The sequence below is a fragment of the Varroa destructor genome, unplaced genomic scaffold (genome assembly GCF_002443255.2).
Source record: "Varroa destructor unplaced genomic scaffold, Vdes_3.0 BEIS01000003.1, whole genome shotgun sequence".
In the NCBI taxonomy this organism is placed as follows: domain Eukaryota; kingdom Metazoa; phylum Arthropoda; class Arachnida; order Mesostigmata; family Varroidae; genus Varroa; species Varroa destructor.
The window spans coordinates 30,323,047-30,340,923 of NW_019211456.1; the positions used below are offsets into that span (position 1 = coordinate 30,323,047).

Here is a 17,877-nt window from a genome sequence, read left to right on the forward strand (position 1 = left end):
TGGTAGCAAACAATAAATGACATCGTAAAACCTTCAATTCATGCTAGTCGGGCACAACGGCCCGTAAAATAACCATCGAAGAAAAAATGAGATTCTCTAGGGATGGTCTATGAAGGTAGAAAGAAAAAGAGTGCTTTAAATGACACAAGCGATTAACAACAATAATAATAAGAGTAATATCTATAACAATGACTGCAATTCATCAGGTTTTACCGACATTAACCCTCGTTATTTTAAGGAGGGAGAATAAGATCATTAGTAAATTCTACAAGTTAAATAAACGCCAGTCGAATAAAACGGTAACTAGAAATATACACAAAAAGAAATAACCAAAAGGATATATCACATCATTTTCTCTAAATCAAAGTACGTTTATTCTCTAACTATATAGAGCGTCAAAGTTCAGGTGCTGATGAAGTATATTTGTGAGAAACGTCGAAAATATATCTAAAAATATCCTGAAAAATCGCACTAAGAAAATGGGCGTAAATTCCCAGCTAGTCAGGCCAAGTAAAAAGTAATTTTTATTTCGAAGCGATATGTGCTGCGTGCTATAGAATTTTATCTGTATGTAATCACATGATGCTGTTTAGAGCTATTCTTATAGATATTATTGAAAAACTTATTGATCAAAAAATATGTTTCCTAATTGTTTTGCTATTATTTAAAAACATAGAGATTGATCAATAAATTTTTCATCCCTCTGGCTGCTCATGTTTAGCCGAATGATAAAATACATAAGAGAACTGTCTTCTGAAAAAAGAAAACGACAAAGATTAATATTTTTTGTATAGACATATTTTCATATTAATTTACATGCAGTATGCGAAAAAGGCATTTTGTTGTTGGTAACTAGAACAGAGTTACATTCACAGCAATAGTGTTAAATGTCGACGTCTAGTCATCGATAGCGTCACTTAGTTGATTGAATATACGATTCTGTCAGAACCCTTTTGAAAATTCTTTGTTTCTGTTCAATAGCAGCGTACGACTTTCTGTCGCTGCAATTTTTCCCTTTCAAGATTCAGCAATTTTTCATAGTACATACTTCGTACATATGTTTATATATTTATCATGCTGCTATGCAATGTTGCGAAAAATTAATTTTCCAGATCCCTTCGTGCGTTACATACTGAACCGCCTTGTTTGCCTCTTCCTAACTTATGTTGTCCGCTTCTTCTTGCCTGTCATTATCTGTTCTACACAACACATATATATATATATATATATATATACTATGCGACGCCTTTCGTACACACCCCAGCGTCTCCTTATCTCCTTGGCCACAATTTACCTACGCATGAATCCCTACGCATATCTTCTGGCCTTCTCGACCCTATTTGCATTTATAATTAGTATTAACGACCAGTTATTGATTCTGGCGGTCCTTTTCGGGTTTTCTTATTTTTCCTTCACGAATGTTTTCATATCTATATGTAAATGATGTTTCAACGTACAGCGATCATGAACATGCGTGTTCCTCTTTCTCCGTCTGCACCGCTCGTCTCGTGTTGTATGTATTAGCTAGAAGCCAATAACTTATCCAATAATAATATATGTGGTGATTGATGTCTAAGATGATGCGGAATACTACAAGAACCCACCCGGGTCCGTCGACGACGTAGCTTCTCAACATCCAATTGCTTCGTCGATCAGCCCTATATAACCACACCATTTGTATTAGAATATATAGCACTATAATTTGTACAGAGTTTTCGTATGCTGTTCTGAGCGTAGCTCATGTACGACAGGTGTTTAAAAGCGAGGCCATTGCAGAACAGTATTTATTAGCCGGTTTTTGATGTCCTTTTCAAGGCGTAGGAAATAATTTACACAATCGCACACTGACAATGCGCACAGAAAAGTACACATTGATTATTGTGAGGCTGGCGGGAGTTTGGAGTTCGATAGTTAAGAGTAATGTAATAATGAATTTTCATAAAGTAAATGTATTACTCAAGGTTCAGCGACTGAGCTTATGATAATTTCTGCAATTATAATCTGATTCGGCCCTAACGCTTGGGGCCATATCGGCATAATTTCAATGTATTTATAGTTTTACCTTTTTTAACATATATTCCCGATTCAGACCCACATATAATCTACTTTTCAGAGGAAGTCGCATGGAATTACCGGCGGCTTTCTCTCTTGCACCGAACGCCTTAAGGTTCCGGCTCAAAACACCACATTTTTTTCTTTCTTTCTGTGTGGTCGCAAATTGAACGGAAATTGGCTGTAAAATGGTACAAGCGCAGAAAAGTCATGACATGCATGTGAAGTACCTCGAATCGTTGCCGGCGTTGCTTTTTTTTACTCTATGTAGTTGCTACCATACACCCCGTTGAGGCTGGCTAATTCTGCTAACAGTCGCTTGCTGTTCAATTGAACGTCTATCATTCAATTCTTTCAATTTCCGCCAAGGTGAAATTCATCTCCTGAGCACAATTTATGCGTGCGAAATCGCACACTAAACTATTATTATTATAATTATTTCTTAATTTTCACGTAGACAGCAGCCGCGTCGTGTTCACCATAGCCGTAACGGCGTGCATTTTCGAAATGAGTTGATGCGGCCGCCGTAACGGCAAGAGGCAGCTCACAGTCGTGACCAACATCCAATGCCAATCGAAGATCCTTTTGGACGTGGGCCAAAGGCGTTTCCAGCGTATATTTGCCGTCCAGAATCGTACTGAAAGATATACAAGGAAACTACTTAGTTAAAACACTGAGTAGATGCTTTTCTAGGATCGTTTCTAATAGCTTTTGTTGCGCAACTTCCACTTTGTATTATTACATTTACCTCTTAGAGAAAAAACTGAGTTTTCACCTTGTGCCAACTACGAATAGGTACCATCGATAACACAGATGGATCGAGGCATCCAACCAACCTGCACTTGTCGAGTAGAAAAGGTGACGCCAACTTCGTAGCACTGAGAGCGTCAACAAAGTCCTTATGTGACATTTCACTTGCTTCCACAAGTGCCATGGCTTCAGCGAGGGCTGCCGAAGTAGCACCGTACAATAGCGACAGAGCTAAATTCATTTTAGCAGCATTACCCACATTTTCGCCAAGATACATACACTGTACCGAAATAGCGGTGAATACTGAGTCGCAATCATCGAACAGGGATTTATCGCCACACGCGGTGATCGTAAGTTGTCCCTACAAACACATAAAATATATAATATCAATAAGTAAAAATTGATGCTGATGGAGTAACTTGTGTCTTACGCATGTTTAAGGTTGTTTTTACAAAAAAGATATTTCTGGAAATCATACTCACACTAAAATATGGTATTGTCCACGCCGAGTTACATTAAGTCCTTTTTATAAGCATTAATTTCGTAAGTGGTTTACTTGTGATCATCAATAGATTACCACACCAAACTAATTTTTATAATAATAATAATGTTTATTCCTGTCTGTCTTACCTGGTGTGCGAGTGTACGGGAGCCAACGAAAGGCGCTTCCAGGTAACGACCTCCTCGGGCTACAATAGCTTCGGCAAGATCTCGCGACGTCTCCGGATCGATTGAAGACATTTCCACATATCCTTTGCCATTCTTCATCTCCGAAATGACGCCATAGTTGCCAAACACCTACGAACCGTATGCACAAAGAACTACTTAGTAAGTACTCAATACGAACTGCGTTTAACCAAAAAATTTAGCAGCGAAAAGTTAACTGGTCTTTTTGTTATAATAAGCATGGCTTAATCTAGCAACTTACGATGTCCCGACAGGCATCCGGAGTGGCTAAACAGGAGAAGATAATGTCGCATTCAGACACAACATCGCCAGGCGTGATGCGTTTTTCTGCTCCAGCCTTTGCAAACTCCTTAATTTTGCTTGAAGTGCGATTCCATAACACCACCTAACGTTAAAAACAAAACAAAAGAAAGTTAGCATAGGCATACCATAATCACTTTTTCGACGAAAGTCACTCTTTACAGGCAACAGAGATGCAGAGTTTAAATTTAGATAAACCATGCACATGGCACCAATTGCACTCACCTGATGCCCACTATGCAGAAGGTTTTTGACAAGTCCTTGCCCAATATTTCCTAACCCCAGAACTCCGACTTTGAGGCCCTGAGTGGCGTTCACTTTCTTCAGTTTCAGCACATCGCTCACCTAAGACAACAAGCGCGAGAAAAATACCATATTATATTAAATAGGCAGCAGTAGACAGTTGAAACCTTTTTTACTACTTCTCTTCATTAGAATCAAATGGGGCGACAAGATAAGGCAATTATTTGTCGTAGCGGTAACACTGACTGGTCACGGCAACTTGAAGAAAAAAACTGCGCATCCTTTTACTACTATCAAACCCGTGCTTGAAGAGGCGAGTTGAGTAATTCGCTAACAATATGTGAAAAGAACGACTTTAAGTCGGATGTCTGCATTTCATGAATCAGAAACATCTATACTCTTCAAGAGATAACAGACGAAAAGCGTTCCTTTTATTGAATTGAATGAGATTATACAAATAATGAAATAAAGCTTTAACAACATTGTTTGCAATAACGGGAACGGAACGTCTAAGCGCAGAATTGAACGTTATCTTTAAATATGGACGTAATATTTAAATTGAAATTGGACCAAGTTATGACTTCAGAAAAAGCTAGCAGTTGAATTCCTAGCGAACTGGTAAGAAATACTTATGAAAGATGGCAAGACTCTGTGTCGATCTGTAGAAGCAGAGTTATTGATCTGCCTTATTTATAATAATTTCCTAAATATTCAGAGTAGGATACTTCTCGCTTGTGTACGTGCAGACCTTTACTGATTTCACCCTTCGTCGCTATTGCAACTTCCAAGCGTGCTTTCGACTTATAAACTCAAGCATGTGTAACCAGCAGAAAAGATTGCAGAGTTTCTCTGTATTTCATGTATGTAATATTAGACCCTATATACAATGAGAAATCTGAACTATTTTAAGTGAAAGGACATTTCGTAAAGTTCAATCACGACGGTTGACCTCGTTAACATCGAAGGGAGGTGTAGCTGGCCGAGGAATATATTCTGTTGGTTTGCTTGCTGGAGCTTTAGGCACGACTGGAGCAGCTGAACTCTTTAGCAGGCTTGATGAGCCGTTCTCGCTACGCCGTTTCTTGATCACGGTCGGCGATTTTTTGAGATCAGATGCGGCTCCTTGTTCTTCGGTGGTATCCTCATCGAGATTGAGATCCGTTGTTCGTCCAGCACGATCGTCGTCAATCGAAGATGTTCTCTGTTTCGAAGGCCTACCTCTCTTTCCAGGCGTCTTCAAAAGGCTCGTAGACTTGCGTTTCGGAACCTATGGAATAGAAAAAATTCACTTGGATCACTTTCTTCTAATTCTTTACTGGGTTGCAAAGTTCGGCAACAAATTTAATCTATAATACACGAGGCAAAAAGACAATAAAAAGCCCGTGGCCTGCACCCGATATACAACAAAAATAGCGTCCAGTAGCATTTTCATGCAAACAATTGCATCAATAATAAGTACCGATGGTATGCACACTTCCTTCTGCACACTGATAAAAACAACAAATTATATCAATAAATATTACGCAAAGCGCCAAGCGTTCCCAACTGACATAACCAATATGCAAGGTTCTATCGAGTAACCTATTAATGCAATACTTGCACCTACCCCAGAAGGTTTATCGTCCCTATCGCGTACTTCAATTACTGATAAGTCTACTGAATCTACACCAGACTCTGCTTCATCATCCCTTGATTCATCGTCCTTCGAATCATCGCCGTCTGGAGTCTCCTGAGGTAATTTGATGTCGTTCTTTCCAAGCTTTATCCAGTCCTCAAAGTATTGTGCGATCTGGTCAACTGCATCTCTGAACTTTTGTCCTTTTGGACCTGACTTAATGAGTTTTTCATCTTCTTCAGTTTTAATGCCATACCTAAAAAGGCGAGTGTTAAATTTTTAGAACAAAGTTCCAAGAAAGTCATATTCAATTATAATAATAAAACTTATTTACTATTATTATGCAGACCAATTAACTCATTAATGGGAAATAACAGAAGTCTCAGAATTAATTTTTTATACGCACTGAATAACGTTTTCTGCAGGAATCCAAGAGTAGTTGAATGTGCCAAAGAAAAAGACGCAATAATTCTTTTTATTCCGTGGCGGATCCTTAAGATCTCTCGTTGGAGCCGCGATCTTACCAGGCCATGGTTTGTACCCCTTCATACGCGCCCATATTGGCTCACCGACCTGAAACAACAGAGGCTTTACAATTACGTTAACGCTTTCTATTATGTACGCCATGCCGAGTCGACCAGGCGTTTAACAATATATTGGTGGCAGCAGGCGAAGACAACATATCCTACAACGCTACATGGTTGATATATGAAACATTAAAACGTTTTTAATCTATATTTCATTGACAATCATATGTAAAAGTAACTCGTAAAGCATCAAAATAATCCAGCTTCCAGATGACTTTTATGTCTTTGCACCCTGGAAAAATCTTGACAGCAAAAACAAGAGAAGATCCATTTGTTTAAGAATACGTTAGCTAGTAAATATTGCGATACCGCACGCAGTTAAATTGTTGCGTTCAGAGAAAAACATTTAAAAACCGCCATCTAAGAGCGATTTTTGTTATTGTTGACGTAAACTCATATTTCACTCCCGTAGCACTAACGACGAACTCGAATCTATCATGACATGACACATCGATCAAATAGTGAGTGCAAAAAATGCCATACATTTGACCAATGCAGTTTGCCCTTGGCAAATTTACCTGCGGGTACAGATCACTCAGGTACTCGATCGCATTTATACTAAAGTACAAATTTTTAACTAAAAAATTAAATGTGTTGGGTGGCAAATTCCCACCGACATTAGGGTACTACTTTTTCAAAACTGAACTCTCCCGGATACACAATCTTCTAATCATTAATTTACTACCTGACACACAAACTTAGTTTGTAAGACTTAAGCTTTAACAGTTTAAAAAAATAATAAATAGCCTGGTAAATTTCATAGCACGGCGATAAAATGTACTAAATACAACGAAAAATCCTTTTCAATACTGGGAACCAATATTCTGAGGTACTGCTAGACTCAGTTCGTTGTTTAGACATCCACTGTAATCCGTTATCGACTGCGTTACGATTTCTAGTAATAAAGTAGAAGACTGATGCTAGCCAAATGCAGTAGTAAGCTACAGGCAGAAAACTTAATTTTTCTTTTGTTCTGACAACACCAATCAACAACCGACGTTTTCAAATAATCATGTTGTATGAAAGTTGGATTTCTAACCTCCAGAAAATTATGGAACAATTACCCCTAGCCCGCACCAAAAACTAACCCCTTAACAGACTCTCAGTAATCTGTACAGGTAGCACCATCATAAAAGAAACATCGGACCGACAGAAAGGACGACACACCAACAATAGCTGCTGGTAGAACAGAACAACTATTTGTGCTCGGATTACGTTTAGCAAGTGCGCTAGACAAGAGCACACAAACAAGCACGCATATACACAAATTTTCCGTCTTTTCTTGTTTAGACTAAACGAAAGAGACGCGTCTGTATTTTCCTCCATTAGACAGCTCGCCTTCTGTGCGGATGTTTCAGTTCAACTTCGCTCACAAATCGTATAATGTGCGAATTTCGACGTTTTCTAGACAAAACGTACACTACCGCTGACGCCAAAACACGCACCGAATACTCCGACATCTCTACCACAGGAGTAGTACTGTTCGAGCACGTCAACGGCGAAGAGAGGTGATACGGTGCTGCTCTCAGTCAAACACAGGCAGGCAGGCAGGCAGCCAGCCAGCCAGCTTCGTCAGACTTTGTATACACTGTCTTCTGTCTACACTGACCGCCGCAGCAGCAGTAGCATGCTTTCGGACCTGGCTGAAAACACCGGTTCTAAATACACACAGACTCAACTCAACGAAGGCAGACCGGTGGCCTCCGTTGGCGGACAACCTGGCCGGCTCGCTGCTAGCCTGCTACTAACAGCATTGGGCGCCTCACTTTGAAACAAAGTCGTCGACTAGCGCAGCCTGACCGTCAAAGGGCTATCGCCAGGACACAACTTTTCGGTGAACCTTACGCTATCGTTTAGTCACAGTAAAACCGCCAAAATCAGTCTAAATCTAGGGGAAAAGATCACTAAAAACTTGCTCAGCTCACCGATCTCTGCTCCGCCGCCATCTTGTTGTGACTGTGGCTTTTGGAGCGCAAATATGCGCGTGGTGCGATTTCTCGTCGGCTAACCAAGAGGCGCGCTTCGAATCGTACCACAAACGTATCACGTTTGTGCCACAAAATTGGCGCTCAAAACAACATAAGAAAAATGTATGTAGGCGCTAGGTGCCTGCGGCAACGGCACAGTGAGTTCACGACGAGCTGGCGTCGATGTGCGATATAGGCAGAGATGGAACCGAGTACCGGGGGGGTACACAGGAAACTGGCACCACAGCTGAGTTTGGCAGCGAATCGTATTGGGGGCAAACGTCGATACAATTAACATGCTGGGGAAGTTTTATGGTAAGTTATTTTAGAAACTTGAATACGAGCAAGATGTTCGAGTATCTATAGGCATCGCTCGGATTTTTATCAGGCTAGTTGCACTAAGCCGTAGACAATCAATCGGGAGAGATTCATCGTTTAAGCCGTTTTAATGGTACCAGAGCTCTGCCTTCATGGAGAAATTACAATACAGGTTTAGTAGAGGTTTCATCAGCTGTAAGTCACTATTGTAATCAGATATATTAGATCGTTCAAAGGAAAATGTGACACTCGTTATTCTCATACATAAAAACACCATATTCTCATATACGGCGTAATCTTATAATAATGCAACGCTTTGCGGCACTTGTTTTTTTGTTTTCGAAGTACACTTGTACTTGTTGAAATCTGACCCTATTCCCTCCGGCTCTAAACAAGCAAGTTGTAGTGAGCCGTAGAAATCAGAAATTTGAGTTGTGTATAAATATAAGTCTCATCTTGGGACCACAGAGGCTCAGACAGGCGCTGTATAGACCTTGTACTTCTGTAGGATCTACCACTAAAAGCGCCGTGCTGGGTTAAGAAACTCTAAAAAGAAAATTCTGAGCTCAAAACTGAATATCGTAGAATACCTTCGAAAGAAAATAACGACAAGCTGAAAGTAGTGATAGAAGGATACTAGTTTGAGAATATACGCGTGTTAACACTCCGGCTGACTGCACGTAACAATACTACGTTTATTTACCCCGCTCAGACTGTTAGGCAAAATTAAGCAAGTAGGTAGGTACTCGAATTTGAGTTGGGATTATATACAAGAACGCTTACTACTTGTTGTTATTATATTACAAGAGTTACCCATTTTTACATCGAATCTGTGATTAAAAAAAAAATAGATCTGTTACGGTAGTCGCAGATCGGTCACATCATTCTATCGGTACAACTGAACTAATGGGACATTTCTTCGAAGCAAATGCACAGCTGCAAATGCTCATGGTGTAGTGTAATGCAGGCGTTGCAGCTTCATAAATCCTTCATTTTTCGATTATGAATGAAGCGTGTTAATAATTGGAAGAAATGATCAACATGTTCCGCATTAACCAGCTAAAGTTAGTGATCATAGGTAAATCATTCCGATTGAATGGCAACGTACTACTTCATATCGCCAAAAACAAAATGGCAAAAATGCGAGAGTTACAGTTAGAGATTCCCTGTTACCCGCCACACCATTAGATATTACTTCCATAGATTAGTACGTTTTTAAAATCTCGACGATTTATTAAATTGAAAAATTGTTTAGGCCTCATCATCATATCGAAATTGCCTTTTGAGCGTGTGATAGACCTTCGTACCCCATTCTTGTACAGCAGTTAGCTAAGCAAGTTATCATAAAAATGACAGGATGTCATAAATAGCAACGGCGCTTATTTCGATTAAGAATAGGAAAGCTATTTGCGAGAAGCGTTGCAATTAAGTTCACTATGTCGCATTTTATGCAGAACGACCCAATATAAGACCAAACAACCTACGTGATATGAATTAACTGAGCATTTAATTTGCTCATTACACTGCAGTCAACGAGAACGCGTGCGTTTAAGGATTTCGCAATAGAAAAATCTGTGAATGACCGTTCTCAAAACGCACGAGCGTTGTAGAGTAGATTCAGGTCCTTAGATACGTGTTTGGCCCATCGCGATACACTAACGCGAGTTGCACTTATAATATGGTGAAATTGTGCGTGCTTCTGAATAAGCAGATAAGCCTTATCCAGTAAGGGAAGAATGAGTTGTAAACGAACATATATCGAAACATCGAAAAACAACCGCACGGTTGCCAAGGAGATAAAATGCGAAACAGAATCTCAAGTTATGTGCACTTTGTATATGGCTGCAGTCATCCTTGTTTGCTCTAGATACGTGCAATGGTACATGTGGATTATTTATTTTTCTATTCTAACACAGTGCGTGAGTCGTTGCGAACTTACCACAACATTAAAAGACGATCTAACAAATGCTACATTTGTAAAAACTTTGAACTTCTTTAGACATGCGCATTCAGTAAATTACCAGTTGCAAGACGCAACTTTTTGTTAAGTATGCATCGTGCATGCAAGTAATTAAAAAAGCATTAGTGGCGCTTGTTTCTAAACATAATTGCTAGCTAGTAGATAAAACAGCACTTTAGGGTTAGATAAGCCATATCTTTATTAACTATATATTTATTAATACATATCTGTAATTATTTAGGGTGTGGCTTTACACAGTGTGAGTATATTTTATTCATATTTGTATATTCATATCGATTTGTGTATATATATGTGGAATTCAGGGTTTGTTCGTTCCAGCTTGTGTATGTATAGAATAGCTTTGTATACAAGTAGACAAATATGCAACTAAAGAAGTGTATTACGGTATAAATAGCATACAATTTCGAAGCGTGTGACCTTTGTGTTAGCATAGTCATCTATCAGGTGCAGTAACTTTTCTTTTGGAAGACCGAGTGGGATGAGGATTATTCTTAGAAACAATTACATTGTCATATTCTTCCTTGCCGACTAATACGTATATGTGAATACTACTATTTACATATATTCTCACCAGAACACAAATAAGCTTTTTCAACATCTTTGGCGTCTTTCATAGGATCCAACAAGTTCATTTCTATTAACTACATTCATTATTTATTTGTCTTATTTTCCTATGGCATTGGCCTGCTCGTCTAGTGAATAGTAGTAAAATCGGAAGAAAAGTATTGTTACCGACGGTAAGAAACAGTGTACTCACTTTGCTTAACTCGCACTCTTTATAACACTACAGAAAAAAAATTAACTAGGTATAGTCCTTGTTAGACAACAGTTGCATTCCAAGTTAACTTCAAACGCATCAGTACGAAAGCACGTTTCGACTAATTAGTCGAAATTCCAGTATTCACATATATAGATTATACTAATGCTGCTACAAAGCCGACAAATAGATTTTTGCTGATGAGGTTCTGTCCTGTTTGATGCCACATGGCTGTTTTGAAATTGAGACTATGGATTGATCATAGCCAGAACGATTAAAATATGATAGTTGTTTGTTTAGTCAACAACTGAATTCCCATTGTAATTTATACTTCATTTTCTGTAGCATTACCGGTGTCTAGGGGACGATGTAAACGTTAACGTAACTATTTCGTTAACGAAAAAAATGCCGTCAATGGCACAAGCGAGAACAAAAAAAAACGACACTAAGAGCTCTGCTGGCCGGCCCGCTGATCATGATTTTCAATGAACAATATAATCCGCCAGTTTATTCGTCGGTACACATAGAGGCTCATGAACATCACATGTTCCGTGATAGACACGTGGATTTACGAATAATGACTGTTTATTATTCAAAATTGTGGTTTTGGTTTTGACGCTCTTAAGCGAGAACATCACCGGTTTAAAATAAAATATGTCTCAAAGCAAGTGGGGAAAAATAAGATTGCCTCTTAAAACTTCACCATAAAGAATTTAAAATGTTTTGTAAAAAACGGAGATCGACTTTCCTACCGCTTGGTCAACTTCTCATGTTATCCCACTTCACAAATATGATTAGTTTATAATTATTGTCACATAATTTCGTCGATTATACATTATTCAACTATATTTATTATTATTATTATTGTTAAAAAAGGGGAGAAAGAGAAAATTATTATTATCTATCATACGTATCTTCTTTGCGTACATGTTCAGATTAAAATACTAGAAATACTTTTTCTCTTTTTTGGTTTTGCACATCTTATTATTACTACATATAATATATCAAATCACCTCCGACTGGTTCGTTTGTCGGTCGTTTTTCCCTGAGTGTAAAATCTTAATGGTAAGAATAAATATCTTTGACGTCGAAACTCTCCCTTAATAAATAATGGTAGTAATAATATTAGTTATAATAATAATTCTATTAGAGAACACGAACATCTTGCATAATAAAAATTCTCGAGCATTTAAAAATGATAATTTTTCTCGTCGTCAGGTCATCAAATGAGATCATCTTGGGCGCATAACTGCTTACCAAGGTCAATTTGCATTTAAGCTAGCTACCCCCAAAATGGCTAAAGACAGGCCAAATTGAGTCATAAGCTAAAATTTTGCAGCGAAGAGTACGTAACCACTAGGGGCCCATGATTTTTCAATCAACGGCAAAGGATCTGCAACTGCTATGCAGAGTATTCAACAACATCCATCTAAGTGTTTTTAATTGCCTCGGATTTTCTCAATGATTTTTTTTCATTCATTTATATAACTAGTACCGTGATTATGTTCTATTAGAACATGTTTCTTGTCTTTCGTTCCGCGCACATAAATTATCGACTACAGCCTAATCATTGGTTTTCCTATACGTTTTACGCTTCGTAGTGCGTAGGTCTTGTGATGAGTGAAACTCATTCTTCCTTTATACACGATTTTTACTATTTACTTCATCTAAATAAGGTCGGCAACGTTAGTAGGCATCTGCTCGACCTCGGTATTGTAAAACGACTCAATATCCTTAAGGATTCGCTTGTCGTCCTCAGTAATTAAATTGATTGCTACCCCTTTACGGCCAAAACGTCCTCCACGTCCGATTCTGTAATCAACAAGAAAAAAGCTTGTGCAATCACTAAAGTACGAATGAGGAAACTGTTGAGTAATATGATAACACAAATATTTTTCGCTGAGGGACATATATATACACGAGTATTATTGTGTAATGGTGATGAAACTAGAATGTACCTGTGGATGTAGTTTTCTCTGTTTGTGGGTAGATCAAAGTTAATTACAAGCGACACCTGTTGTACATCGATGCCTCGTGCAAGAAGATCTGTTGTGATCAGTACGCGAGACGAGCCGGACCTGCATTTGCAAAGATTTCAACAAATTGATTAACTAGTTATATGTCAGCGTTTTGTATACTATTTTTAGTTTTTACAGAATTATATTGATCATGGGATGCAATAAATAATCGATTGAAATGTAAAACGTTGTAAAAGAATTTTACAGTATTGAGCCAGAATGTTACCTGAAGGCTCTCATAATGACGTCACGTTCCTGCTGTGTCATGTCCCCATGCAAGGCGCTGACAGTGAAGTCGCGGTCCGTCATCTTTTCGGTTAGCCAATCGACCTTCCTCCTAAATACGGTCATCCGAATAATTCAGTATGCTTACTCCAATGTCGTAACCTAGCCATGTATTATAGTGTCGAAAGGCACATCATTTATTTAAGAACCTACAGTGACCTTTAAAAGATTCGACCAAACGATCCCTACCTGGTATTACAAAATATAACAGCCTGCGTAATAGTTAGCGTCTCGTAGAGATCGGTCAATGTATCAAACTTCCAGTCTTCTTTGTTCACGTCGACATAAAACTGTTTAATACCCTCTAGAGTAAGCTCTTCACGTTTCACAAGAATGCGGATAGGGTCACGCATGAAGCATTTTGTTACTTCTAAAACGTCTGCTGGCATTGTCGCTGATAGTAAGATTACCTGCGTACCAGATCAAACGCATTATAATTTTGAGTCTTTAACATGTAGCATATTTCACATATCGCATATACAACTAAAATATATGAAATATTGTAATAGTGGTTATATATCTATTATACAAGACATTTTTATCGAAGTATTCTGGATGCAGTATTTTTGACAAATATATATTCCATATATACTATAACAATTCACAAGATTGAGCTTTAATATATAATGTCAGTAAGCATGCCGTGAAAGGAAATTCGTAGTGGTTTTGATGACTTTATGTGATGTAGTCATATTATTTTTTGATAGATACAGACACCTTTTCAATCTAGTAAAATTAGTGTGTATATACATCTTTTTAAGTGCACTGGAGAAAACTTTTCCCCTAAAGCACGAATACCGCGTCATATGCGGCCGGTATTAACGGTTCTGTTACCTGTATATTGTGAGGCAGCAGTCTGAAGACGTCATGAATCTGATCCTTGAAGCCTCTTGAGAGCATTTCGTCAGCTTCGTCGAGCACAAACATCTTAATCTTATCTGCTCGGAGTGCCTGTCTTTGAATCATGTCATAGACACGACCTGGAGTCCCGACCACCACGTGAACGCCCTTTAATAGCGGTATCGCAGGAACAAGATCCTACATGTTTGCGTTTGATATACATAAATGCTTCACAAATACAACTATTTGTGAAATATCTATGTATATAAAAAGCATGACGACAATGTACGTATTTGTGTTGTAACCTATCGTGTTTGTACAAAGTTTGCAAAGCATGTCATTTCTGAAGACTTTAGAAAGCTTTTTATTTAATCGTTGTACTGTTTATTATGTAAGTGTGCCTTAAAATAGGTGTTAAGTACTTTTTCCAGTTTGCGCATATCTTCACGGACATTCGTGCCTCCGATGCAAGCATGACAGTTTGCACTCATGTAGTCGCCCAGCGCAATCACCACCTTTACATGTAGAAAACAGTTTATCACACAAACATGAGATGTAACAACTATCATAAGATAATTATTATATCCAATAGAATCATTATGACACATTTTATACTAATACTAATATACCAACAACGCAACAAGGAAGGACTAGAAATGACTGCTTCTTCTGTATTATCTATATACATGTAAAAGAGTTTACAGGAGCAATCAGGTAAGTGAGAGGTGTGACAGGCTAGGTTTTTGTTGCCTGCAAAGCTTCATTTTACTCGAACAAAGTCGTAATTTTCGGGATATGTAGTTTTTTTTTGTATTTCACCCTTTACGTTGAAGCACTTCGTGATATTTAGAAAAATTGTTTTTCTGATGAAAAATGAAAATTAATTGTGATTATCGTATACCTTTTGTATTTGCTGAGCGAGTTCTCGAGTAGGTGCAAGTATTAAAGCCTGACACTGAGGCTCAGCTACATCAATTTGTTGAAGAATGGAGATAGAAAATGTCGCAGTTTTTCCGGTTCCTAAAATATAAAGCAGGGGATGGTAAAAAGATGGATGAATGATGAAGCATTTTATTTACGCATGTTTACACAATACGAAATGGGCAGTATGAAGTAAATGTAAATAAGTACATTTCGTGCATTTGTCACAGTGTTAGCATTAAAAAGAAGCGCTGTCTTCAAATACAATCAATGCATTTATGGACGATAACAGTTGACGATACATCGCTACGCTTTTAAGTTAAAGGGTCTTTCTTATCGATAGCAGGCCGAAATGCAAATAGAAATCCTTCCCATACGCCGCTAGACTTAAACTATACCTTCGAAATATTTGATTCCGGGATATTTCGTTAAACATCAAATTTCAGCTTTTCACAGCCTAGGAGTGTACATGCCATAGCAAAAGCATACCAGGCGACAAAGGTTACTTGATCCAGTTATGTGCTTATGACATTTTTGTAAGCTTTACCAGATTGCGCTTGAGCGATAACGTCTCTCCCTTTTACACAAGGCAGAATTGCCCTCTGTTGAATGGCCGACGGACGTTCGAAACCGTAGGCGTAGATACCCCGTAGTAGCTCTTCGCGAAGGCACATGTCATCAAATGAAGATACAACCTCATCATAGTTGCTCTGTGCAAAAGCAGAGACCAAAAGAAATAGCATACGTTCAAATAAACCACACTCTTTTCTATCGACATGTCTGCTTTACGTGCGCCGTATTACACTATAGTCATACCTAAAAATGGCACAAGTAAAACAATTAAACACCATGCTCCTAATTTAGTTTAGTTTTAGCGTTAAAGACAATGTATATGGTCGAGCACATCGAAAAAAAGCTAGATTAATCAATTACCTCGATGACGCCATCGGGTTCCATTCCAGGAACTCCCGCGGCTTCGCGTTCTGTAGGCTCTGCGTCCCATTCTGTCGATGTCCTTCAGGTTGCAAAATATGATGAATAATTCTTTTTATCTGTATTTGGATAAACTACATGGATCATAAGTCTATATAATAGGACTTCCGACATATTAAAAATAAAAGTATCTCAGGAAAAGTTTAGAGCTATTCCACTTGCGTGTTTAGAAAGGATGTTCATTTGAAGCATTGCTGAACTGCAGCACTAAATGTAAAACTCATTTATTTATTTATATTTATATTTAGATCTATATTATTGGACTAATTCATATTTGACTGTTGACGTACAACCTGGGTTATTCACAACTTGGGTCGAGTGATGAAATTACGAAAAAGATTACCATGTCACATGTGATCCCCAAAGAGTTAATAGCCTTATATTTTAAGGAAAAGAATTTTATATTTTCTAAGTTTAAAAGCATTAGTTAACTAATGTTTTCTTAGTATATCTTTGTAATTTTAGTATAACTAGTTGCTTTTCCTCAAATATAAACGTATTGGCTGCTATTTTACGATCATCTATAATTATATTTTTACGTGTAATTTATACGTAAAATGTTCGTTTATCAGTGAGAAATATTCTCTCTCGATGGCATCTTATATATTAAAGGTCTTTTTCACTTTTTGTTAAATCGAAGATAATAATTAAGTTAATTGATTCACATTTACAAAGTGTTTAGGAGTACTTATTTATGTGCCTTCCTCATATTCTGCCAAATTCCAAGAAATGTTTTTCTACTCTAAGTTAACTATTATACGTTATCATCATTCTATCTCTAACAAAATACTATACATTAATATTTAATTAAGATGCTCGACAGCCGATATATAACAATGGTACACTCTACACTGTGCTATTAATACCAAAGAGCAGTTGTTATCTATTCGTCGCATCTTACATTTCACTGTAGTTCAGCGGAGAGGAGGATCGTGAGGTGGCCGATATCTGCTCAGTAAAGACAGTTAATAGAAATAGCCTTATAAGAGAAAGTAGACTCTTGTTGGTCTTGCTTGAAGCACTAATCTTCCACGCAAATAGGTGTCAAAGCACACAATGTAGCAGGAAATAGACACAAAAGTGCCTTTGTGTATATATATGTCCTGATATATCAGAATGACAGTTGCGTGTTGTGCGCGATACGCTTAACCAGCCGCAGATGGCTGTTGTTTTTTTTTTGACTAGTCGCTTGTGTTTGCTTACCCGCTATAAACATGCGACGGCCGTTCATGTAACTCATCGGAATCACATAGAGATCAGTGGGCACTCTTTAGGCGGGCGATTTGCGAAGACGCCTTACCTATTAATGGTCTGTTAGAGAGTAAAAAACATGTCGCCGTTCAAAGTTGAAATACAGATTGTGTATCTGTTCGTCGATTTAACAACTATCGATACGCGCAATATAATACTGCTGAAATGAGATCGGAGGCAGAAGAACATTGAAGGCTGATTGGGTTCATTCTGAAAAGCTAGATTCACAATTGAAATGGATGCTTATAAAACGATGAGGCTGTTTTTATAAATATAAACTTGTTCTTTTTTTTTGCGCATGAACCTACGTCT

At 38.0% G+C, this 17,877-nt stretch overlaps 2 protein-coding genes and 1 long non-coding RNA gene across 11 annotated transcripts in view; 1 reads left to right on the plus strand and 2 right to left on the minus strand.

The window, feature by feature from the left end:
• Positions 1-490: 490 nt before the first annotated feature.
• Positions 491-8,254, minus strand: LOC111247744 (uncharacterized). 7 transcript variants are annotated; one of them, XM_022799039.2, is made up of 9 exons: positions 8,160-8,254; positions 6,054-6,220; positions 5,639-5,903; positions 4,982-5,299; positions 4,015-4,134; positions 3,731-3,874; positions 3,433-3,600; positions 2,889-3,163; positions 491-2,689 (listed from the first exon to the last, which is right to left on the minus strand). In XM_022799039.2, exons 1-9 carry the CDS (start codon positions 8,178-8,180, stop codon positions 2,488-2,490), a joined length of 1,680 nt encoding a protein of 559 aa, XP_022654774.1. In that variant the 5' UTR covers positions 8,181-8,254; the 3' UTR covers positions 491-2,487. The 7 variants fall into 7 exon arrangements, with proteins under 7 accessions (XP_022654774.1, XP_086840981.1, XP_022654775.1 ...); XM_086984855.1 differs by having other exon boundaries at positions 6,054-6,235; positions 8,160-8,195; XM_022799040.2 differs by lacking the exon at positions 8,160-8,254 and adding an exon at positions 7,680-7,843.
• Positions 8,255-8,375: 121 nt separating this feature from the next.
• The window catches only part of LOC147756800 (uncharacterized), a 38,021-nt gene continuing 28,519 nt past the window's right edge, over positions 8,376-17,877 (plus strand). The window contains exon 1 of one of the 2 annotated variants that reach the window (XR_015324672.1): positions 8,376-8,516. This is a non-coding gene — a long non-coding RNA (uncharacterized LOC147756800). The remainder of the gene's footprint in view (positions 8,517-17,877) is intronic. The other variant, XR_015324671.1, reaches the window with a different exon arrangement.
• Positions 10,654-17,522, minus strand: LOC111247641 (eukaryotic initiation factor 4A-I-like). 2 transcript variants are annotated; one of them, XM_022798836.2, is made up of 10 exons: positions 17,216-17,522; positions 16,255-16,336; positions 15,869-16,031; positions 15,302-15,420; positions 14,823-14,915; positions 14,395-14,568; positions 13,750-13,970; positions 13,502-13,612; positions 13,216-13,335; positions 10,654-13,069 (listed from the first exon to the last, which is right to left on the minus strand). In XM_022798836.2, coding segments are annotated over exons 1-10 (1,230 nt in total). In that variant the 5' UTR covers positions 17,218-17,522; the 3' UTR covers positions 10,654-12,924. The 2 variants fall into 2 exon arrangements, with proteins under 2 accessions (XP_022654571.1, XP_022654570.1); XM_022798835.2 differs by having other exon boundaries at positions 14,395-14,598.

Excerpts from the sequence above, each read along its gene's own strand:
- LOC111247744 (XM_086984853.1), bottom strand. The coding sequence starts at position 7,560 with ATGGAGGAAAATACAGACGCGTCTCTTTCGTTTAGTCTAAACAAGAAA. Across the intron at positions 4,135-4,981 it reads CTCCCTTCGATGTTAACGAG|GTGAGCGATGTGCTGAAACT; the intron begins GTCAACCGTCGT and ends TTGTTGTCTTAG. Across the intron at positions 3,601-3,730 it reads CGGATGCCTGTCGGGACATC|GTGTTTGGCAACTATGGCGT; the intron begins GTAAGTTGCTAG and ends TACGGTTCGTAG.
- LOC111247641 (XM_022798835.2), bottom strand. Across the intron at positions 16,032-16,254 it reads AACCCGATGGCGTCATCGAG|AGCAACTATGATGAGGTTGT; the intron begins GTAATTGATTAA and ends GCTTTTGCACAG. Across the intron at positions 14,916-15,301 it reads TCGCTCAGCAAATACAAAAG|GTGGTGATTGCGCTGGGCGA; the intron begins GTATACGATAAT and ends CTACATGTAAAG.